The sequence below is a fragment of the Mus caroli genome, chromosome 8, assembly GCF_900094665.2.
Source record: "Mus caroli chromosome 8, CAROLI_EIJ_v1.1, whole genome shotgun sequence".
NCBI lineage: Eukaryota > Metazoa > Chordata > Mammalia > Rodentia > Muridae > Mus > Mus caroli.
The window spans coordinates 75409942-75433159 of NC_034577.1; the positions used below are offsets into that span (position 1 = coordinate 75409942).

Here is a 23218-nt window from a genome sequence, read left to right on the forward strand (position 1 = left end):
CTGTGCACAGAGAGTGCCCGGGGGCTTAGGTTCAATGGAGAACACTTGTCTAGTGTGTGTAAGACCCAGGGTACCATCCCTACCACTGCCAAAAAGGAAGGGGTGGTGGTGAACTTTCAGTGTATGCCCGTCATCCGAGGAGCTGGGGATAAAGGGTACCTCTCTGGAGCTTGCCTTTCCAGTTCAGCAGGGAAGAGAAACTGTTAAGGAATAAAGGCAGGGCTACACAGTGGCAAGAACATTAAAGAGTGGCTTCAGAGTGCATGGGGGAGGGGCACATGGTGACCAGGGGAAGTGGCCTGAATGTTAAGGAGCTAGGCTGGGCACGGGGTTAGAAGAAAATGCTAGGCAGTGGGGAAAAGAAGGTGCCAAGGCCCCAAGACAGGAGGGAATGGAGTCTCATTAGGCTGAGAGCGAGAGTGGCTAAAACATTCCGAGCCAGAGACATGGGGTCTGGAGGGACAGTCCTGAAGGCCCCACAGTCATGAGAAGGATCCTGAGTGTTGTATGTTCTCTGATGAGACGTGACACAGTTCAGGTGCTCAAGGGATCCTGCAGGCTCTGGACGCATCCCTGAGGACAGAGGCCATGTGAAGATGGAGAAGCAAGGATGCCTAAAGGAGAAGTAGCCAGCCCAGAATAGGCGTGAGAACGACTGATAAATGAGTCAGTAGAGGCCAAGGGCAGGGTGCAGACTAGTCCACTGGACTCCCCACTTCCCTTCAGACCCATTACCAAAGCTGTCCTACAGATGGGCTGGGTACCTTTTCTTTCCCTCTCCTGTAACACCTGGTTCTAGAATCTGACATCTGTGGCATGTCTGCCAGCTGCAGCCTGCTGCCTGTGTCTTGTGATAGGATACAACCTCACCTGACTAGGCCAGGCTGGTCTGTACTGCCCTGCACCTCCAGCCATGCTGTCTGTGTGTGGAAGGGAACTAGGCATGACTTTGACAGTTGGGATGATGGGAAAAGATCAAAAGAACATTTTATAACACGAATATTTTATAAATGCCATGTCCTGTGAACAGTCATAGCATTGAAATCTGTGTGGAGTTTGTTTTCTTGCCCCAAGTCTGCAACACCTGCTCAACTGTTGCTCTGTCGCTGTGTTGGCAGAGTCAGCTGGTAGCCAACAGATACAGTCTGTCCATAGAAGCAAACATAGCTACTCTCAGCTCTGGGAATAGGTTCAAGCATTCACGGGAAACTAGCAGTTGGTTTCGCAGACCTTGGTGTGTTAGCGGTTGGTTCAGCAGCTCCTTGACAGAGCACCCAGGCAGGTTCCATTTTCCTTGTGCTGCCTTCCATGAACCAAGGGTCTTGTGCTCAAGTGCATGGAAGCATTCATGCCCCATCTACATGTATGATTCATACCCCCACCCCCACCCTGAGAGCCTCAGCTTAACCTAGCTCGTGTAGGAGGGATGGATGAGAAGGTACTACCCAGGAACCCTTTCCTGCCTGAGAGCCATCTAGTCCCGAGGCAGCCTGGACTAGGTTAGGTAGTCCTGGACTTCTGGGAGGGTACTGTGAGGGACTAGCTAAAATATATTTAGGGACACTACAAATGCTGAGCTCTGTTAAGACATTTCCCCAAGGGCTGCCTATGCAGGGCATGTATAGTTGTGAATGGATGGTAATAACACCTCTCAATGTCCATGCTACTCACTGACTACTACAGTGATCATAGTGGATTTTTACAGTGACCCTGTGAACCCAGGTCACAGATGGGTAAACTGAGGCACAGAAGTCAGTCAATGCATAATGTTTACAAAAAGGTTCACATGGGGCACATGGTGATGGCTACAAACCCTGAGCCACATTGGCTCAGATGCAACCCCTTAACATTGCCAGAAGCTGGGGTCAGTGGAAGATGTGCTGCCTTCTGTGAGGTGGACTATGGCCTCTTCCTTCTCTGATGGGTAAACTTCCCTTGATGCTCAAGTTCTTGGCAGGGTTGGGTGGGGTGGCATTGAGGCTGGCTGCTACTCTGTGTGCTACTTGGGCTCTGTAGTCTCAGTGTCTGTCTGTCTGTCTGTCTCTCTCTCTCTCACACACACACACACACACACACACACACACACTTCCATGGGAGCACTTTTGTCTCTAGGGACTATGTTACAGACATCCCTCAGCGCCCAGCCTTTCCTTCCTCTTTCTCTCCCTTCCTTTTTTGGGGGGGTGGGAGTGCTGTTAAGGGAATATCCCAGGCCTGGTGTATGCTGGGCCAGCAGCTCCACAGATCTGCATGGGAGGCTGCCATCAGCCATCCCACAGGGAGGGAGTGGTGGAGCTCCCCCAAAGCCACTCAGCCAGGCCAGTCAAGTTCAGGCTGTGCATTGGCCCTGTGCAGGGCTTGTTTCTCAATTGCCTCCCAAGTCTACCATCTAAGGGTGGAGCCTAGGTTCCTGGAGAGGCAGGCACCGGGAGGCAGGGGACATGTTGAGGCCTTGCTGTCAGCGAGTCCCTCTTGGGTGCTTGTGCCAACTCCCTGGCTCTGGTGGGAAGGGCAGGGAAGGTTCTGTCTACTGTGAGAAGCAATTAAGGTCTAGGCCTCACTGGTGTGGTGAGAACTCAGGGTCAGCCACGAGTCTTGGGGCTGAATAAAGTTAGTGATGGATAGGACACCAGGATGAAGAGCTAAGTTCTCGGTGGGTGCCGAGGCTGGGGTGCCAGGCAGGTGCCACAGTGTCTGCGGAACAGTAGCTGTTGTTAGGTTCCCAGCCTTCCCCTGCACTAGAGGTCAACCTGCTCACATGGGTGGCAGTGGTTCCAGTTGTCAAGCTCTTAGCCTGGGTGCTGTGTGGCCTAGGGTGACAGCCAGGACAAAGACACAAGCTTGAGGTGCTAGAAATGGGCACCCTTCAAAGCCATTGCTGTCTCATGCTACGATAGGCTGCGTACCAGCCAGACAAGCTTCTACACCTCGGTAAGACCAGCCACTCCCACCCTCTGGAACACTCCACACCCCAAGCTTGCAGACCCATTGCTGCCTGGGGCCTGTGAATGGCACCCTGCTGTGAGGGCACTCAGATGACCCATTGCTGCCTGGGGCCTGTGAATGGCACCCTGCTGTGAGGGCACTCAGATGACCCTTGGCGTGGAATTCTGAGAGTACACCTTTCTCTGTGACTAGCCTTTCCACCTTCAGACTGCAAAGGGCTCAGAATGCCCAGGGTTAGACAGGCCTGTCGTTTCCCTGCTGTGTGGCCTGGGACCAGCACCTCACCTTCTCTGAGCCTCACCTCCTCATCTGGAAAACTGTCTAGATCCACTATGGTAGTTGTAAATTCTCAAATAGAGTAGTGTGTCATGGTTGGTCTTGGCTCTCAGCTTGGCTGGATATGGAACAGGTTTGTTCTGCAGCAAGAGGCCTAGGAGATGCCCACTTGAAGGCAGTATAGTGGCACATGCCATTCCAGAGACTGGGGCAGAAGGATTACAATTTCAGTTAGCTTGGACTACTTAGGGAGATCCTGTTGTGAAAGACCAAGTGCTACGGATGCAGCTTACTAGCAGGATACTTGCCCAGTGTGTGCAAGGCCCTGAGTCCCACCCCCAGAACACCAAAAGAAAAGCGATCCCAGCACTCAGGAGGTAGAGGCAGGCAGATCTCTGAGTTCCAGTCTAGCCTGGTCTACACAGCAGTTCCATGCTAGCCAGGACTATATAGTGAGACTCTGTCTCAAAGCGGGGAGGTGTTCTCTGGGCTCATTGTGAGCGGGATGGCATAGGTGCTCTGGAGGCCATTGACAGTCTGGAGAGTTGTCTCAGGCATAGCCTGATGCACTGTGGGCATGTTCAGGTGCCAGGGGGTGGAGGGCAAGAGCAACAGGCTCAGGATGAGGGTGAGGAATCCTGCCTGTATCTATTCCCAGATACCCCACAGGGATGGCTCCATTGTATGTAGCCAGGGATTTAATCAAGTTAGTGATGAGCCCAAAGACATCTCCAGGGAGCTGGGAGCTGGCTGTTTTCTTCTGCTGGTAGATTAATTCTTTTTTTTTTTCTTCTTCTTTGTTTTTCTGTTTCTCTCTCCCCCGCTTTTCTACTCAAGGAAGAGGAAAACCGCCTTATTTATTATCATTCACTGTTGGCATGGCAACACAGTCCTATGTTACTGAGCTACAGGCAGCCCCACAAGCATCCCAGCCGCCACAGGCCCCGCCCCAGGCCCTGCCCCAGCCACCACCCCCAGCAGCACCCCAGCCTCCTGCTGCAGCAACCCCCCAGCCCCAGTATGTCACCGAGCTGCAAAGCCCCCAGCCCCAGACGCAACCTCCGGGCAGCCAGAAGCAGTATGTGGCAGAGCTCCCGGCTGCCCCTGCACCCTCACAGCCTGCCACACCTGCCCCATCCCCTGTGGCTCAGCAGTATATCGTGGTCACCGTATCGGGTAAGTTCACATCTGTACTTGTGGCCAGAGTGCTTGGAACATCTCTGAGAGGAGGAGCGTGGGGAGCTCAGCATCCAGGGGTCCGCGCCGGGGCTACCTGTGCAAGCGAATCAGGGCATCTCTGGGTAAAGGGACTCGGGCCAAGCAGAGGAGCTTCTCATCCCACTGGAATGCTTCTGTGCTTATCTGTCCCCAAGTAAAATGTCCTCAGAAAAGAGGATGGGATGGTGAAATTCAGTTTGCACACACCTGCAAGCGTCAGGCTGCCCACTGACCCTGCGCCTCTCTGCCTAGGTCTTACCATTTCAGCTTCTCTAAATGAGGACATGTGAGACAGCTTAGAGCAGGCCGGCCCGGAAGAGGTCCTTGAGAGATGCTGTCTACATGGCTGAGATGTATTCTCTCTCCTCCCTGGAGGAGCAGGACCTGGTGGCCAAGCACGCTCCTGAGCCCATGGCTAACAGTGTAGCATGGAAAAGGTCTGATGTAATAGAGCTGAGTCTAATGTCACAGCCTGAGGATGTGGACAAGGGAAGATCAGCCACAGCTGAAAGTCCCTCTGGGGTGTCACCACAGGTCTCCAGCCTCTGCCCCTCTTCCTCTTCCCTTCTTGGGAAGCAGAGGAAAGAGGCAGAAGCTGCACTCACCGGAACAGCCAGTGTGACACCTGCACTCTCCCTGACCTTAGTGGGATCAGGTCCTGGCCAGACTGTGCCTACAACTCCTCAGAGGTGGAGTGATTCCACTGCCCCAGCTCTTCTGCAGGGCCTGCAACTCCTGCCCGGAATACTCTTCGTTGGTTTTTTTGTTTTTGTTTTTCTTTGTCATATGTCCATAGACTACTAGCTCTGTAATTACTGATCTCTCATGTCCACCCAGTTGGCAGCCACCTGTGACCTTGCTCCTGACAGCTCCCATCAGGGTTCCCATCCTTTCAGAATCATGGGTCATCCTGGGCCTTTGTTACTCTTGGCCTCGAGGCGGTGCCTGGCCGTTTTCCTCCTACCTCAGACCTGTCCTACACGCCTGCCCAGCTGCCATCACATCTGCCTTTTTGGTTGCCGCCACTGTCTTCTGCCTCTGATCCATAGCAGCAAAGGGCTAGGGCCCTGCCCTGCTCCAGTCACCATCCTCCTGATGGCCTCCTACAGTGTCATGGCTCTTTCTCCTTCCTTTCTCCTAGTACTGGGGTTTGAACTCAGAGCCTCACACACTCTAGCCCGCAGCTCTTCAGCGAGCTCCATCCCTAGCTCTCTCTTTACTCTTATTTGAGACAGGGTCTCATCAGCTGCCCACTCTCACCGAGCTCACTTTGTGCAGCCTTGCCTCCTTCACCTTGTCAGCCTTTTGCTTCAGCCTTTTCGGAAGCTGGTGACACCAGATCTAACTGTCAAACTTGCCATGTGCCTGTTGGGGTCTCCACCTTAGCCTCTGCCCTGAGCCCCAGGATCTTGTGACCCCAGGATCTTGTGACTAGTCCACCCGGGTGTGGCTACTGAAGGTCATCTTATGCCCTCTCCCTACAGGCTCTATGAGATGTCCCCTTCCACCCAGGCCCAGCTTAGCCTCTGCTTCTGTCCTGCTTCTCCAGATGTTGCTATTCCGCCCCATTCCCTCCTTCCTAAACCTACCCAGATCCTCTGCCTCTACCATGTCCATGCCATCTCTGGTTAGCTCCGATTCCTTATTCACACAGTAGCCACAAGGAGCCTGTCCCTAGCTGCTACTTAGGCCTCTTCACATCCCGTCTCTACCACGATTCCAGAGCGAGGCTCTAGGGCATAGGAGCTTGCAGTATTAGAATGCTGGCCCCTATCTCTCCCAGAAAAGCACCCCTTAACACCTGTAATCACATTGGGGGAGGGTGTGGCTGGAAGAGTCTAATTCCAGGCTAATCTGAGCTATAAATCAAGATCCCATCTCAAAAAAAGAATTTTCTGCCATCATTTCCTGAATAAGCTCCAAGTGCCTGTGTCTTGCCCAGCAGCTCCTAGCCCTGTGCCCAACATGACTGAGTCTCCCCAGCCTCCTGCCATGCCAGCTCACCAGCTAAGCTACTTCTCCTTTTACCCTGGCACCTACCACCTCAAGCATACCCAGGCTAACCTTTCTGCTACCTTCATCTCCAGTCTCTCCTCAGAAGCCACTCCCCTGCCCTCTGATCCCACCATCTGTCCTTTTCTTGAGTTAGCATCGTATGGTAGTGATGTTTTTGAAGACAGGGTTCTGTCTCTAGGTTCTGTGCAATGAGCCTGGCTCAGCACAACAAGCTGAGGCTATCTAGCCTAACATCCCATTGCCCTTGAATGACCCACCACAAGTTCCTCCTGCAAGCATTTGGTGTCCTCGGAGTAGAATCTGGAATAGGCACACTGTTCTAGGCCCTGCCTCAGCTTCTCCTAGCTCTTCATGGCACACCAAGGGAAGACCTGGTATTCAAAGTCCTGGGCCAGAGTGGCATTTCAGTCAGGCAGGCCTAGGTCAGTCTCACTAGCTGTGAGGTGGAGATATAGCATGCTATCAGGGGACAAAGCACAGGTCAGGGTTGGCTGCAGCTCTTGTCTGCAGTGTCACTCTGCCAGGCTCACACCTTTGGTTGGGCAGTGGCTTGTTGCTTGCTTTTTACCATGGTTCTGGGAATGTCATCCCACTGAGTTCTGGCAGGAGTGAGCCCATCCCTGCAGGTGTCACTGTTGCCCCTATGAGTGCTAAGGAAGAGGAGGGAGGCTGCTACCCACCCAGCTTCTGTGTTGGTGTCTTCCTACTCCCTCTTCCAGGCTGCCCTTGTGAGCCAGTCCTCTGAGGAAGGGGAGGCTGACACTGGAGAGGATGAACAGGGAGGTACCTAGGCCAGCTCCAGAGCCAGGAACAATCTGGGCTCACCAGGAAGGCTGCAGGGGAAGGGCTGCCCCGTACCCCTGGAGGAGGCAGCAGGAGTAAGCTGAGACATCTAGCCTGGTCTGGCCATGCTCTGCCCTAAAGTGACTAGAGATGATGGCAGGGAGATCAGGTTTCCCTGGTCAGATGACACAGAGCCATAATCCTGAGCTCCCATGAGGCCTCTTGAACCTACTCCATAGGCTGGGGAGGTGAAGCCAGACCTGCCAGAGGGACCAAGGAGACTGCAGGAGACACTAGGGCCACCCAGGCTTCTCTGCTTCCCTTTAGCTTGTGGTCCCCCAGAGGACCTGTGCCTCTGCAGGAGCACTGTGCCCACAAGAGGAAAATGGGAGCTGCTGGTCAGCGTCTCCAGGAAAGAAGGGGAAGTAAGGTCCAAGAATCCACGAGTCCTGGGGTTAGCAGGGGCCCAGAATCCTTGTCCTGGTGTCCATACCCAGTAGCAAAAAGAGGTCCTGGCAGACGAGAATGCCTCCTGGAGAGCTGGCTTGCTCTCTTTAAGCTGAGGGGTGAACAGGTGGAGGTGGAGGAGCCAGGCACTTGAAGGAAGGGGTGGCCACATGGAGATAGGCTGTCTGATGCAAACAGGACATTAGCTCTGTTCCTAACTCTAACTTTCGGATCCCCCTGCTTATGCACACACCCAGAAGAGAATTGGCCAACAGACACAGCTGTCCCTAGACTCTACTTTTCCCTCCTTTCCTCCCAGCTCACCTTTCAAAACATAGCTAGGAAGCCCTGGCCCATTCACCCTCCTAGGGTTGGTGGGTAGGGAAGAGCCCAGCATTAAGGGCCACCCCAAGGCAGATGATAGCAGGATCGCTTCTAGGATAGATGCCTGATTAGAGCAGATGCCTAGGTGTCCAGCTGCCCGGGTCTGGCTCAAGGGCCAGCCCCTTGGACATTGCAGGTGGCCAGGGCCAATGTCTGTGTGGCTTCCCACCCGGAGCCATAGCAGTTCCCTGTGGGTCTCCTCAGTCCAGTGCCCATCCTTGAGCTGGGCCTGGCTCCCTGTATTCCAGGTAGCCCAGTTATTGGGGGGAAGGAGAGAGGATGAGACCTGTGACTAGAGGGCCTTCTCTGGGAACCAGAGAAGACTAAAGCAGTTTTGAGGGAGGCTTCCAGCAAAACCTAATTAACTATCACTGCTTAGAATTGGTGTAGGTACCAAGCAGGCCTGGGAAGGGCCACAGGAAGTCTCCCCTGACAACTCTCCCATATCTGGTCATTTCTGGGGCATATTCAGATCCTCTCAGGCGACTGAGCCAGCCTCCTTCCCTAGCCAGCCCCTTTTCCTGTGTCCCTCCTGGAAGCTGAGCCCTATTATGGAAACCTCAACGATATGTGTCTTTGAGCGCCCCAATTCCCTGTGCCAGTCTGTGCGACTTTGCCTAATAAGATCAGCAACTTAAGAGATGGTGTATGGCCGGACATGATGGTACATGCCTTTAATCCCAGCACTTGGGAGGCAGAGGCAGGTGGATTTCTGAGTTCGAGGCCAGCCTGGTCTACAGAGTGAGTTCCAGGACAGCCAGGGCTACACAGAGAAACCCTGTCTCGAAAAACCAAAGGAAAAAAAAAAAAAAGAAATGGTGTACGNNNTTGGGTGATGTGGGCATACAGGGAACCCCCTGGACCCAGGCCAGCCCCCCCTCCCCCCAGCTGGGTGATACAAGGTCTTTGTCACCTGAAAATGAATGAGAAAGGCAAGTACCAGCTCAAGTGGCCCAGGACGCCCTAGAGTGTCACATGGCCGTCCCTTTGATTACCCTCATTGCTGTGTAGCCCTTTAGGAGATCAGGTGACCTCTCTGGACCTCTACCTTTACCCCTGCCAGATCCCAGAAAGGTGGGCCTGGGGCCTTGGTTCCTTTAGGCAGTACTGGGGAATGAGAACAGGCTCATGGCTACCCCTCCTGACCTTGGCCCCTGAGCTACTGAGGAACTAACTAGTTAGGCTACATGTAGGGGTAGGCCAGGTGACTCCCCAGCTTGAGCAAGAATCTCCTGGCCATTTGTCTTGGGGGCACTGTCCCTGCACACTTCCCTGCTGTCCCATGAATCACGTAGCAGTATGTGTATTAAAATGAGACCTGCCTCTGACGATAGCATCTCTGGGTATTAGCCTTCCTCGTGTCCTGGCCCCAGGCCCCCAGCAGCCCGGATGGAGCAGACTGTTTATCTAAGAAGCAGTTCTGAGCCATGGGAGGGATTAGTTGTCCAAGGTGTTGGGTGTAAAGCCTCCTGCACACTCTGCTGCTCCCATAGTGCTAGGCTGGCTCCTGCCATGGCTGGACAGCAGCATTAGGAGCAGGCATGGGCACCATGTTCTAAGATTGTCTCTTGGCTGCCTGCCAACATAAGTACCTGCACTTTGGGCTCTGAAGCCTTTGCTGCCTCCACTCCACTCAGGCATGGGAAGAAGGCTCGAGAGCACTTCTGACCACTGTGTTTCCTAAGGAGCCAGGAGAAGCTCAGCACTTGGTCCTTCTTGAGCTGCCAAGACTTGAGCAAGAAAGTGAGGATCTAGTCTACTGTCTGTCCATGTCCATGGTTCTGCTTTCGTGGGAAAGAGGCTCCTCAGACATATTTCAGAACAGAGATCAGGGGCTAATTCCATATGCCAAGGGTCCTGGGTCCTCTGCATGCTCACTCCATCTTGCCATGTACCTCTGACGGATGCTAGAAAAGGCCAGGCAGGACTGGGAGAAGCCAGGTCTCGAGGGTGGACTATAGGCTGCATTGCCCTCTGCTGACGGGCTAACTCTTGGAATAGAGACAGAGACGGTAGGCAGAGCTGACCTGCCAACCTCTTCCCACAGAAGGTGCCATGCGGGCTAGTGAGACTGTGTCAGAAGCCAGCCCCAGTTCCACGGCAAGCCAGACCGGTGTTCCCACCCAAGTGGTCCAGCAGGTGCAGGGCACCCAGCAGGTAGGACATGGCCTTCACTGGGGGAAGAGGCTCTCCTCCACCTTACCATGAACATCTGTTTACCTGTCTTATCAAGATATGGCAGCAGCTACCTCCACCCACCCATCCTGGTAAGCAACCCTCATTCAACTCCTTTCTTCTTGCCTCCACAGCGGCTGCTGGTCCAGGCAAGTGTGCAGGCCAAGCCAGGCCATGTGTCCCCCCTGCAGCTTACCAACATTCAGGTGCCACAGCAGGTAAGGCTCCTGGCTCCTGGCTCCAGCCTCCTGTGGGGCAGAGAACTACTTCCCCACTGCTTGCTTGTGTCTGTTCTTGCCAGAGTCCCAGGCAAGGGTATCATCCTCAGGCTGCCTCAGCTCCTGACTCTGGGCAGTGGCCTCTAGAGGCAAGATTAAATACCCTAGGGCCCAATGGCCAAGCAGCCTCAGGAGTCACTGTACTGAAGACTGGGGAGGATCAACAGCAGGAAGCCTGTGGGTCCAGACCCAGCATCTTATAGTGGAGTCCAAGAAGGCCACAGTCTGGTGCTGGTGCCCTTGACTGCTCTAGTTTCTCAGCTCATATTGGGACTGTGCTTGAATGCTGGGACCCAGCACTGGAACATAATAAACATGTGCTCTGTCACCAAGCTCCATTCCAGCCCAGTGCTAACAGACTGTAAGGATAAGAACGTTCCTCTCCTGTAACAGGGGATGTTTTGAGATAGGGTTTTCTATAGCCTGAAACTCCATATATAATGGAGTATGGCCTTGAACTCCCGATCTGAGGAGTGCAAGCATGCACTGACAGTGGGCTCTAGCATATATTCCATGCCTTCTGAACCAGGAGCCAGCTCTGGCTTTGCTGCTTCTTGGCTTCAGGGCTCAACAAGCTCCACATCAACTTTGAGCTTGTGTGTCGCCTGCTATGGAGTAGAGCCATAACTGTGCTGTGTTGGGTGCAGGGCAGTTCCTGGGCTGACAGGCATGGTGAGCCTAGAATGTTCCCTGGTGCATAGGTGCTCACTGAAATGCAGAAGACTGGAGGGGCTCGTTAGTGGGATATGTATTAGGGCCTGGTTCCATCCGTAGCACGGAAAAACAAAACTCGGGACTTGGCTATGGCTGGTGCTGCTACTGACCATGCTCTTTTTCTTTTGACCCCAGGCTATCCCCACACAGCACCTGGTGGTGCAGAGCCCAGCACCGGGCACTAAGAGTGGCCAGGTCTCCCTGACGGTGCACAGTGCCCAGCAGGTGCACTCTGCTCCTGAGGTAAGTGTGCCTCACTGCCGTCGTCCCATCTTTCTCTGTTCTAGCCATGGGCCCCAGCAGCATATTTGTCCCCCATGACCCTTTTTTTTTAAAGACTTATTTATTTATTATATGTAAGTACATTGTAGCTGTCTTCAGACACACCAGAAGAGGGTGTCAGATCTCGTTACAGATGATTGTGAGCCACCATGTGGTTGCTGGGATTTGAACTCCGGACCTTTGGAAGAGCAGTCGGGTACTCTTACCCACTGAGCCATCTCACCAGTCCCCCGCCCCCCGACCTTTTTTTGAGGCAGGGTGTTACAGTGCTATGCAGGCTAGCACCGACCTCCTATGTGGAGCAGGCTGGTCTCTACCGGGAGCTCCTCCTGCGTTAGTCCCGAGTGCTAGGTTGCAGGTGTGTACCACTGTGCCTGGCTTCAGCTGGAGCTCTTTTGCCCTGAGTTCACTTGCAGCTCCTGAGTCCTCCACCCTGCTCCAGTGACCCTGGGTGGGTTTCCCAGCTAATGTCTGCCTGGCCCTGCCATCCCAGCCGATGTTGAGAGAGCTGTAGTCCAGAAGTAAGAGTTTTCTCTTCCAGCTTCAGAGTGAATAGAGTTCCATCATGAGAGCTTGGAACACACACACACACACACACACACACACACACACACACACACACACACACACACACACACACACACACTGCTTGTGGACGTTGTACATCGTGGTGCGGAGCCTAGTGCGCACCACGATGTACAACGTCCACAAGCAGTGTGTGTGTGTGTGAGAGAGAGAGAGTGTGTGTGTGAGTGTGTGTGTGTGTGAGTGTGTGTGTGTGTTCCAAGCTCTATGATGTGACTCTATTCCAGGACAGTCAGGGCTATTACATAGTGAGACACTTTCTCAAAATAAATAAATATATAAATAAATAAATAAAATAAAAAAGAAGGAAAGAAGGAAGGAAAAATAATACAGGGCCAGATGCCAGGCTTAGCTGAGTCTTTGGGCAGGTCTCCAGCACTATAGCCCAGTATTTCCTGTGTATAACAGAGCTAATGGTGCTGGGTTGCCACACATCTGCATACAGAGGCTGAAACAGGAAGGTTTCAAGTGTGATGCTAACTTGCATTTTATAGTGAGACCCCGTCTCAGGAAGAACTAGTAAAACCCATGATTCATCCACTTGCTCACATCAGAATTGCAGTCCACGCTAGTGCAGCATGCCCTAGAGCAAACACAGGCTCACTGTGTGGCCTTGGGCATCTTTCTCTGGGAAATGGGGGTCTTGAAGCATCCATTGCAGCAAGCAGTGGGGGCAGCAGAAGGCGAAGGTAGATTCAGTGTTGTTACTACTGTCCCATTGGGAAGCCTGGCAGGATCAGGAGGAGCTGGGTCACGGGACCAGACTAGCTCCCAGCCTACTCTTTCTCACCTTTGCTGCAGTTCTTCTGATATAGAAGCTACAAGTGGCCTCTGGCCCTCATGGAGGCTGAGACACCTGCAGCCCCATCTAGGTAGAGTCCTGCAGAGCAGTATTTGTGGCTGCTGTGGGCTATCCTACCCTCTCCAGAGTCCTTCTGAGGCAGGTTGTTAGGGCCTGGGTGCCCCAGACACAAGCACAGCTGGCTCTGACATTGTCTCTGTTTGTTCTCTTACAGAGGTCACCAGTGCAGGCCAACAACTCCACCAGCAAGACAGCTGGGACTCCTGCGGCCACTGTGCAGCAACTACAGGTTCACAGCGTCCAGCAGAGTGTCCCTGTCACCCAAGAGGTGCCTGACCAGGGCGGGCAGTAGCTAGGGCCATGGGTATAGGCCAAGTAGCCACCTATGTCTGGGTCCCTGGCCTGTGGGAGCTAAGCAGATGGACCCAGCTCCAGCCTACCATGTGAGCATATGACGAGAGCCTCTCTCTGCCTCTATCTAGATTCAGTGTCCCTAGTTGTGACAGTTGTAGAGGTGCCTCACAGGGCACATTATGGCTTTGAAAACACACACTGGTAGGCCAGAGAGATTGCTCAGTGGGTAAAGCACACTTGCCACCAATCCTGATAACTGAGTTCTGTCCCCGAGCCCTGCATGACAACCACCTCCTACAAGTTGTCCTCTGACTTCTACACACACAAACAGAGAGAGAGAGAGAGACAGACAGACAGACAGACAGAAAAGGAAAGGAAAGGAAAGGAAAGGAAAGGAAAGGAAAGAAAAGAAAAGAAAAGAAAAGAAAAGAAAAGAAAAGAAAAGAAAAGAAAAGAAAAGAAAAAGCCCACCTTGGGAAGGCTGCAGGGTGAGCATTTGCCCATCATATACAAGGCCCTGGGTGTCATCTCTTTTCTGCAAAACCAAAAAGCCAGTTGGTTCCCCAGTACCAGGCTGAAAACCTCAAATAAGCCGGAGCCGTAGGCTCTTTGCTAGGGGAAATGGAAACCTTCCAATTCAAAGGATCCACAGCTATTCCCTTCCCGTGCAAGAACCACTCTGGACCTCCAGATGGCAGAGGCAGGCAGTAAGAGACCTGGAAGGCCTGCATTACTGGACCCCACACGGAAAGGCTGCTCTCTGTCTGAGGAATGGCAGCCTTTCCCAAGAGGGCTGTTCTGAGCATGCATGGGGCAGGCTGCCCTAGTTGCCATGGTTACCATAGTCGAACTTGCCTCTCCTTGCCCTTCTTTGCCAGAGGTCAGTAGTCCAGGCCACTCCACAGACCAAAGCTGGCCCGGTGCAGCAGCTGACTGTGCAGGGACTGCAGCCAGTTCACGTTGCTCAAGAGGTGCGTGTCTATGTCGGGGCAATCAGACTAGTCCTGGGCTGTGGCTGGAGGTACAGGCACCTAATCCAGAGGGAGGAATGGAGCCAGCTGGGGACCCTAAAGGGCAGGGACAATGGAGCAATTGAGGTTTGAAGCCCGGCAGAAGTGAGGTTTCACTCTAGCCCTCGGCTTCAGACTTCATCCTGAATCCGTCCCCATCCCAGCACCTGACCACTCAGGACACAGGCCTTGTTGAAAGAGGGCTGGATTCGAATTCTGCTTCTTTCTGATAGTGCCCAGTTAGTTCCTCTCTTCTCTAAGGAGATCCCAAGTGGGGAATCTTCATTCGGGTGGCCATGAGTTCACAGCCGGGTGATACCCCAGTGTCTCTGTTTGTCCTCCAGAGCTCAGGCAGTCAGTTTCCCGCTAGGAAGGCAGAGCAGCAAGAAACCCGGCCCACACCACCGCCGGAGCCGCCGCCCCGGCCTCCCGGGCCTGGGCCAGCGTGCTGTGGCGAGGCCTTGCAGCTAGGCAGCGAGCAGCAGCCGCTCCATTACGAGCCGGGTGTGGAGCAGTGGGTGGAGCTGGTGGGCGTGCTGCCCCCACACCTGCTCCTGCCGCAGCAGAGGGTGGTCTTCGAGCCACAGCGGGGGCTCTCGGCCCGAGCCAGCCCCGACCTGAGGGTCAGGATCCACAGAATGCCCCAGGTGCTAGTGTTCGGCACTGCCCTCAAAGTAGGTGGTGGCGGACAGCGGAGGCACCGCAGGGGGCGGAGGGCGGGCAGGGGAAGGGCATCCAGCTCAGGGAGCCGCTTTGCCCCGCCGTCAAGTCCAGGCTCCCACCGCCCCTGCAGCCCAAGGCGGGTGGGGTGAGATGTCTTTGCCCTGTCCCCCAACGTGCTGCCAGTCATTCTTGTTCTGCCTCAGGGACCGGGTCCCAGACGCCGCTCCTGCAAACCAGGGTTGGGGGTGGAGATGGGCTATCCAGTACCTGCCCCTAAGGTGTTGTCAGTTGTTTCTAGTTGTTCTATCAACTGATCCCTCTTCAGGCTCCACCTCTAATCTGCTTGGGAAACCTTTTTGGTTTCCAGAAAACCCCCAGGCCCGGTTTTTAGATTCCAAACCCATCTCTCAAGCCCATTGCAGAATTCTGTCTGGTATTCCCTCCTTTGCTCATAAGTCGTAGAAAGCTCTTTGCCAAAGCAGAGCATCCCAGCACCTCCTGTTTTCCAGCCACAACTGAGACCTGGCCCCACCTAAGCCTCCTACCTAAGCCTCCCACCTATGGCACATGTTGTTGAGAGAACCATGATGTGCAGCCTTCTAGATGGGGATGTATGTGGGCATCAGTGAACCCGTGGGTGGTGGCCAGCCCTGACTCATGACCCTGCTTTCCCTCCTGCTTCAGGTACAGCAACTCCCTCAGGTGCCTGTCTCACACGTGTACTCCAGCCAGGTGCAGTACGTGGAAGGTGGCGATGCCAGCTACACAGCCAGCGCCATGTAAGTGGGCAGAGGGTGGAAGGAGGGCTCAGATGTGGTTAGGGCCACAATTCTAACTCCCAACTGGCCCCCAAGGCTCAGGTGATAGCCCCACAGCTGTGGGGTGCCAGGAATATAGGCAGCTGGTAGCAGAAGAGACACCTGCCCATTGGGAAGGCACCTCCACAAATTAGGGACTGTGCAGTTAGATGGATCTGGATTTTAGGCAGGAAAAGGGGGAAGAAAAAGCATACATATATGTATTTATACATACATTTTTACAACATAAACTTTTTTTGAGACAGTGTCTCTCTGTATAGCCCTTACTGCCCTGGAACTTGATCTGTAGACCAGGGTAGCCTTGAACTCAGAGATTTGCCTGACACCTCCTCTCTCGTGCTGGGACCACAGGTTCTTTATTATATTGACTTATGTGTGGGGAGAGTGCATGTGCCGTGGTACAGGTGGAGATCAGAGAAGAACCGAGAGGAGTCAGTTTTCTCTCTCCTTTACACAGGTTCCAGGGGGCAAACTCAGTTCCCCGGGCTTGCATATTCTGTCTTACAATTTTTCTTGGGGGTTAGGGAGATAAATCAGTAAATGGCTTGCTTCTTGCTTATCAGACCTGAGAAGCAAGGTCATGACCTGAGGTCAGAACTCTAGTACTGGGTAAGAGGCTCATGTGGTGAGTCTGACCCCAGAGCCACCTTGCCGGCCCTCGTGTGAGTGTGTGTGTGTGTGTGTGTGTGTGTGTGTGTGTGTGTGTGTGTGTACACACATGTGTGCGCATGCTCGTGTGTGCATGGGATGATGGGGGTGTGTATGCACCATGTATTGAGCGCAGTGCCAGTGCTAACACTGGAGTCCGTTTGCTATGTGGCTTTGGGGATCAACCTCAGGTCTTCGGCCATGATGGCAAACATTCCCACCCACTGAGCCACCTGCAAGGCTCAAGTTTTCCTGCTTTAATCACTGTCACATTGGGAGGGCTCAAAGAGCAAAAGTGAGAGATGGCCCTGCCTGTCCCCTCCCCACAGAGCCTCTGCCTACACACAGGGCAGTCTTTTCCTCATCCCAACCTCTCGTTTCTGGCTGTCCATCGGTGCCCAGGAGGACTCGAGGCAATCATGCTGCCTCTCCTCTCCCTGCCTCACCCCCTCTAGTCTGCAGCCTGCAGAAATGGGCCCAAATGTTAGGGTGGCATGCTTGCTACAGTTGCACCTCTTAGATTTCCGGCTTGTTACCCTATGCGGCACTCAGGACATGTTCTGAGTTGGAGGGGCAGCTCCCTGCCAGGAAGAGGTAGCCAAGGCTGCCCCTCTGCCTGCCCTGAAGTCCTTTGTACTTTGCCTTCCCTCCTGTATCTCCCTTCCCTGAACTGAGAACTGTTTGTCGTTGTTGCTGAGGAAGTGTGCGTATGTTCTGCATTCTGGACCCTGTCTTGTTTTCTCCTCTTCTGCAGTAAGGAAATTGATTCCCGTGCTGGAGTGCTGTGGCTCAGTGCTCAGCGAGGGCTGGTTCGATGGCTCAGCAGTGCTTGCTGCCGGGCTTTACAATCTGAGTTCAGTCTCCAGGACCCACAATGGAAGGAGAGCCCCGACTCCCACAAGTTGTCTCTGACCTGTGTGTGTATGCCACAGAACACATGTGCCCCTCTTCAAGTAATAAGTTAATATAAAGATATGTTTTAGAAAACAAGAAAGTGGTTGCCCATCCAGTGCTCAGGCTGTCCCCAGTCCCTTATATGTGAAGGTGCCACACTGGTGTTTCTATGGCTTCTCTGATCCTCTCCTGGAAGCCCTGCCTCCTTGTACAAGGTGGTGACCATTGCTTCCTGTCTGCTTCTTGGCAGCCGCTCTAGCACCTACCAGTACCCAGAGACGCCTATCTACACGCAGACGGCAGGCACCAGCTACTATGAGGCTTCGGGCACGGCTGCCCAGGTCAGCACGCCAGCTACTTCCCAGACGGTGGCCAGCAGCGGCTCAGTGCCCATGTATGTGTCCGGCAGCCCAATTGTCGCCAGCTCATCCAGCAGCGAGGCTGGGGCCAGCAACAGCAGTGTGGGTGCAGGGGGCAACGGGGGAGGCGGCGGCAGTGGTGGCAGCAGTGGTGGCAGCGGCGGCAGTGGAGCAGGCACCTACGTGATCCAAGGCGGCTACATGCTAGGCAACGCCAGCCAGTCTTACTCCCACACCACCCGTGCCTCACCAGCCACAGTAAGTGTTCGTCTTATTCAGAGGTGGGAGGGGAACACTCGAGAAGAAAACCTGGCAGTACTCAGAAAGCAGAAGTTTGGCCCAAGGCATAGCTCAGTGATAGTGCTCATATGACCTAGGGCCCGGTCTCATCTGTGGTGTCGCCTTAGGTGTTGCTCAGCCACTCTGTACCCCAGCTACTATGTGAAGCTCTGGGGACAGTTGCAGAAATGCCCTTAATCATAACTGGTGGTGGCTTGATAGGAAATGAGAGACGGGAGCTCCTAGAATCACAGTGGCAGAGCTGAAGTCAGCCCAAGTTGGGCCCATTATCAGTCAGGACCATGGATCAGGTCAGAACACTGCACCCTCCACATGACAGCACACCCTGGCTGCTGGTCTTCACTAGTTTAGTCTATTTAATAAACCACTGCTGCAAACCTTCTGATTTCTCAACCCTGTGGGTCCTCTGGTGCAGCAAGCAGGTCTGCTGAGAAGGTGCAGGTTGGTTGTGCCTGGACTAGACGCCTCTCACCTCAGTTACTGTTGCACCCAGGTGGCTAAGGTCCCTGAGGAGCTGTGTTGTGGGCTTTTCCTTTTTAAGTTTTATTTGAAAGACTTATAGGCTCACAGGAAGCTATAAATATGGTACCAGGCCCTAGTTGGGTGGCACATGCTTGTGTGACCCCGGCACTGGGGAGGCAGAAGCATGAGCGGGTGTGAGGCTCCAGAGTTCCGAGCTGGTGAGGGGTACACAGCATGGCCTTCTTTCATGACTCAGTAGGTGGAGGCCCTGGCTACTAAGCCTGACTACCTGAGTTCAATCCCTGAAAGCCTCGAGCTGGCCAAGACCCAGCTCTTCTGACTTTCACGCAGACGCTCTCTACATAAATAAGTAAATAAATGTAGTAGAACAATGAACAGAAAGGGGCTAAGGATGGCCCAAGAGTCGCGTGCCTGCTGTGAGAACAAGAGGTTCTGAGTTTGGATTCCCCAGCAAGTCACAGCCTATCAGCCCAACACTAGGAGGAGCATGGATGGAGAGGCACCTGGGGCTCACCTACAGCCAGCCAGACATAAACTCCAGCTTCAGTTTGAGATGTTGTCTTAAAAAAAATCCAAGGTGGGGCAAGAGAGATGGCTTGTGGGTGGGAGCGGCTGTTCATCCAGATGACCCAGGTTCAAGTTCCAGTGCCCACATGGCACCTCACATTGTCTGTAACTCCAGTCCTAGGAGATCTGACACCTCCTTCTGGCCCCTTTGGGGATAGGGCATGTATGGGGTACATACATACATGTAGGCAAAACACACACACACACATAAAATGAAATTGAACAACAAAAACAAGCAACTGAGTTAAGCAACACCAGGAACCGAGCAATTGAGGAAAACATCAGTTGCCAACCTTTGGCCCCCATGCCTGTACCGGTGAACACTTACACAATAAACAAAAGCAGTGTTAATAACAAGGTCTGACAAACGCCCATGCACCCGTCACTGGACTCCTTACTCAGTCATCCCATCCCACTTCCCTAACAGAAAACATCCAGTCCAGAAATCTCAGTTTGGGACCAGGAATGGCTTCTGTCGATTGTTTTGAGACAGAATCTCCCTCTGTAGTCCAGTCTTGAACTCGTGGTTCTTCTGCCTCAGTTTCCCCAGTGTTGGGAGTTTAGGTATATTTTCACCCTCTTCTACCTCACTTTCAACATCTTGAACCCCTTGAGGAACATGAATTTGTTTTCAACCTATAATGCTTTCCATCTTTATTACCTCACTCCTAGGATGTTCTGCAGCGACTCTTATTCTGTGACTGTGGGAGACTGAATTTTCATCCCGCACATATTACCAACTTTGTCTTTAAATAGCTGCAGGTGGCTAGTAGCAAGTGTATCGGTCAGTGCTGTTCTAGAAAGTTCTAGAAGACTGTAGTCCCCAGGAATACTGTGACAGGATATGTGACTTACAGCTGGCCAGGGTGGCTTTCAGAACCATTGTGGAAAGCAGTTGCAGAAAATGCAGCCACACAGACTGTCAGCACTACCCAGCCTTCTCATGTGCTCCAGGTCCAGTGGCTCCTGGATAATTACGAGACTGCTGAGGGCGTGAGCCTGCCACGGAGCACCCTCTACTGCCACTACCTGCTGCACTGCCAAGAGCAGAAGCTGGAGCCAGTTAATGCCGCCTCTTTCGGCAAGCTCATCCGCTCGGTATTCATGGGTCTGCGCACGCGCCGTCTGGGCACCAGGTTTGCCCCACCCCCCATCTGCCCTTGGCCAGGGGGGTGTACACTCTGCCCACGTGACCCACCTCAACTCCAAAGGGGTCTTGAACCACAGGGCAAAGACCGTCTTGCCCCTTGTTAACTCCCTTGCTCAGCTCTGCTTGTGCCTACCCTGGGGACATCGCTTGTGCCATCTTCCCTTTCCTGTACTTTACCCCATCTCCTTACTCAGTGATCTCTTAGTTCTTGCTCATCTCTTCTAGATAGTTGTTCAGGCATCATTTCATGCATGTGTTCATTTGTTCATTCATGTTACCATGAACTTCGGCCATGAACTTCATCCTCACGTCTCAGTTTTCTCATGTCTGTCTAGGCTGTCAGGAGCACCCTTCATGGGATAGAGACAAAGCAAAGTGGGACTACTTGCTTAATAGTATAAGCACCTCACATGCCCTATGACCAACAGCCTCGTGTCTGCCAAGTGTGTACCTGGTATCAGAGTTGGCAGCAGGCAGTGACTCATACTACCATGTCTGTGATCACTCCTGGCATACAATGCCATGTTCTTCAGCTCAGCTGGCAAGCTTTCTCTGTCCAGGCCCCTAAATGAGAGGAATGCATGAGACCCCCCGTGTCCTGCCTGCCCCAGCCGTAAAGCACTTCACCCCACCTTCTTCCCAGGGGCAACTCTAAGTACCACTATTACGGCCTGCGGATCAAAGCCAGCTCACCCCTGCTGCGGCTGATGGAGGACCAGCAGCACATGGCCATGCGGGGCCAGCCCTTCTCCCAGAAACAGAGGTAGGGGCCTCCTGCTCTGGAACTGAGCAGGGGCTGCGAAGTTGGCTGTATCATACCACTTGACCGTGCCCTAGACAACGTTCATCAGTCTGCCCAACCCTGACCTGATGGCTCCTCCTTCATCACCTCCTCCCCAGCCACCCCTCCATCAGTCCTCACCTGCTACCCATCCCCCACCCCAGCCCATCCCCACACAGCTGGGTTATCCCCCCCACCCCCCGCACCCCAACCAGGTGGCTTGACTCCCCCTTCCCCAGCTGGCCCATTTCCCCACCAGTACCCCACTACCCCTTCCCCTCCAGGCTGAAGCCCATCCAGAAGATGGAGGGCGTGGCCAACGGTGTTGCCGTGGGGCAGCAGAGCACAGGGCTGTCAGACATCAGCGCCCAGGTGCAGCAGTACCAGCAGTTCCTGGGTGAGAGCCGACGGGCAGGGCAGGGCAGTGCAGCCTGCCCCAGGGGACTCAGGAGGGGACCATAGGGGGCGTCTGGTGGATATTCAGGCTTGCTTGATTCTGTCTTTATGGGATTGTTCTAGCTCCAGAAACCTTCTCCCAAGATCTCCCAACCCCATTTTGGGGGGTTGTTTTTTTGTTTTTTGTTTTTCAGACAGGGCCTCATATAGCTCAGGCTAATCTGGAAATCACTGTGTAGACCATGCTGGCCAGCTCACAGAGATCCACCTGCCTCTGTGCCCTAAGAGCTGGGATTAAAGGCATGTGCTACCATGCTGGCCTATGGTACTTTGGAGAACTGGTCTCACAGTATATTCAGAGCTGACTTGGAATTAATGACCCTCCTGCCTCAGCCTCCACAGTGCTGAGATCTCAGGTCATGACCACTCCATTCTTTTCAGTAGTCAGTGTTTCTTGTTTATGTGCCCTCAGTGAAGTCTGGTGATGCTTTGGATGATCAAACAGTGGTTCATTACCGTGAAGGTGATGCCACCCTTGCTGGCATGCAACCATGTCTCTATGAGTAGGATTAGTAACTGAGAGGGCAAGTGTGTACCCACGGTATGTGCTCAGTTTTTACATACACTAAGAAGCAAAAAAGGGAAACCAAGGCCTGATGGTAACACTGATAGCTGCTAAGAACAGCCTGATGGGTGGACAGCAACACTGTGCCTGGGGAGATGATGCCACAGAGTTGTGTGGCCCTGGTGGCCTACAAGTAGGGCCTTTAGGCACCTACACTCTCTGCAGGGAGGCTGCCTGTACCAAGCGACTAAGGATCAGCCATCCAGGGCTGGCAAAAGCACTACGTGTGCTCTGTGCAGGGGCTATGGGACCCCAGGCCAATAGTTGATCCTGCTTGAGCCTAGCTATTCACCATATACATGGGATTGACACATGTTGGAAAGGTGACAGGTGACCAGAACGCCAAAGGAAGCAAGAGAGGTAGGCAGGTGGACACAGGTCCTCATGGTGCCTTCACTCCTAGATGCCTCCAGGAGCCTGCCTGATTTTGCTGAGCTGGACCTCCAAGGCAAAGTGCTGCCTGAGGGCGTCGGTCCTGGGGACATCAAGGCCTTCCAGGTCCTGTACCGGGAGCACTGTGAGGTAGGGCTTTCAGATGAGTGAGAGACCATGTGGGCTAGCCTTGAATGCCGACTAGCCTTCTGCCTTAGACAGGAAGTCCCATGATGGCCCTTTGCCATTCCCCATTGCGAATTCTCAACCCTGCAGGCCATCGTGGACGTCATGGTAAACCTGCAGTTCACACTGGTAGAAACGCTGTGGAAGACCTTCTGGAGATACAACCTTAGCCAGCCCAGTGAGGCTCCACCACTGGCCGTGTGAGTCCCCAGGGTTCAGATGGAGGTGACCTCTGCATGTGGGATCACACATTCCCTTGACTGGGATTGGGTGGGTTCCTACAGGCATGACGAGGCAGAGAAGCGGCTGCCCAGGGCCAGTCTGGTGCTCCTCTCCAAGTTCCAGCCTGTGCTTCAGTGGACCAAGCACTGTGACAACGTGCTGTACCAGGGCCTGGTGGAGATCCTCATCCCTGATGTTCTGCGGCCCATCCCCAGTGAGTGCCGGTGACAGCCCCCTCCCTGGGAGTCACCCCTCCCCCACTTACCCTGACTAGCACTCCCATCTTCTACAGGTGCCTTGACCCAAGCAATCCGGAACTTTGCCAAGAGCCTGGAGAGCTGGCTCACCCATGCCATGGTGAACATCCCTGAGGAGATGCTGCGGGTGAAGGTGAGTGGATAGGGCAACAAGGCTGCAGCATTGGGTGGAAGGTTTGTCTGCATATCTGCTGTGGGCCTGTGAAGACTTCCCTTAAAGGGCCTCA

General features: G+C 53.7%; 1 protein-coding gene across 3 annotated transcripts in view; it reads left to right on the plus strand.

The window, feature by feature from the left end:
- Positions 1 to 23218, plus strand: part of Rfx1 (regulatory factor X1) — a 29809-nt gene that overhangs the window by 3073 nt on the left and 3518 nt on the right. Inside the window, exons 2-17 of one of the 3 annotated variants that reach the window (XM_029480556.1) lie at positions 4060 to 4398; positions 10118 to 10227; positions 10380 to 10463; positions 11373 to 11480; positions 13121 to 13234; positions 14139 to 14231; positions 14615 to 14944; positions 15618 to 15712; positions 17544 to 17910; positions 19957 to 20138; positions 20796 to 20915; positions 21218 to 21330; positions 22358 to 22476; positions 22603 to 22712; positions 22797 to 22948; positions 23027 to 23124. In XM_029480556.1, coding sequence (XP_029336416.1) covers positions 4101 to 4398; positions 10118 to 10227; positions 10380 to 10463; positions 11373 to 11480; positions 13121 to 13234; positions 14139 to 14231; positions 14615 to 14944; positions 15618 to 15712; positions 17544 to 17910; positions 19957 to 20138; positions 20796 to 20915; positions 21218 to 21330; positions 22358 to 22476; positions 22603 to 22712; positions 22797 to 22948; positions 23027 to 23124 — 2493 coding nt within the window. In that variant the 5' untranslated portion in view covers positions 4060 to 4100. The remainder of the gene's footprint in view (positions 1 to 4059; positions 4399 to 10117; positions 10228 to 10379; positions 10464 to 11372; positions 11481 to 13120; positions 13235 to 14138; positions 14232 to 14614; positions 14945 to 15617; positions 15713 to 17543; positions 17911 to 19956; positions 20139 to 20795; positions 20916 to 21217; positions 21331 to 22357; positions 22477 to 22602; positions 22713 to 22796; positions 22949 to 23026; positions 23125 to 23218) is intronic. The other 2 variants (XM_029480557.1, XM_021169956.2) reach the window with 2 other exon arrangements.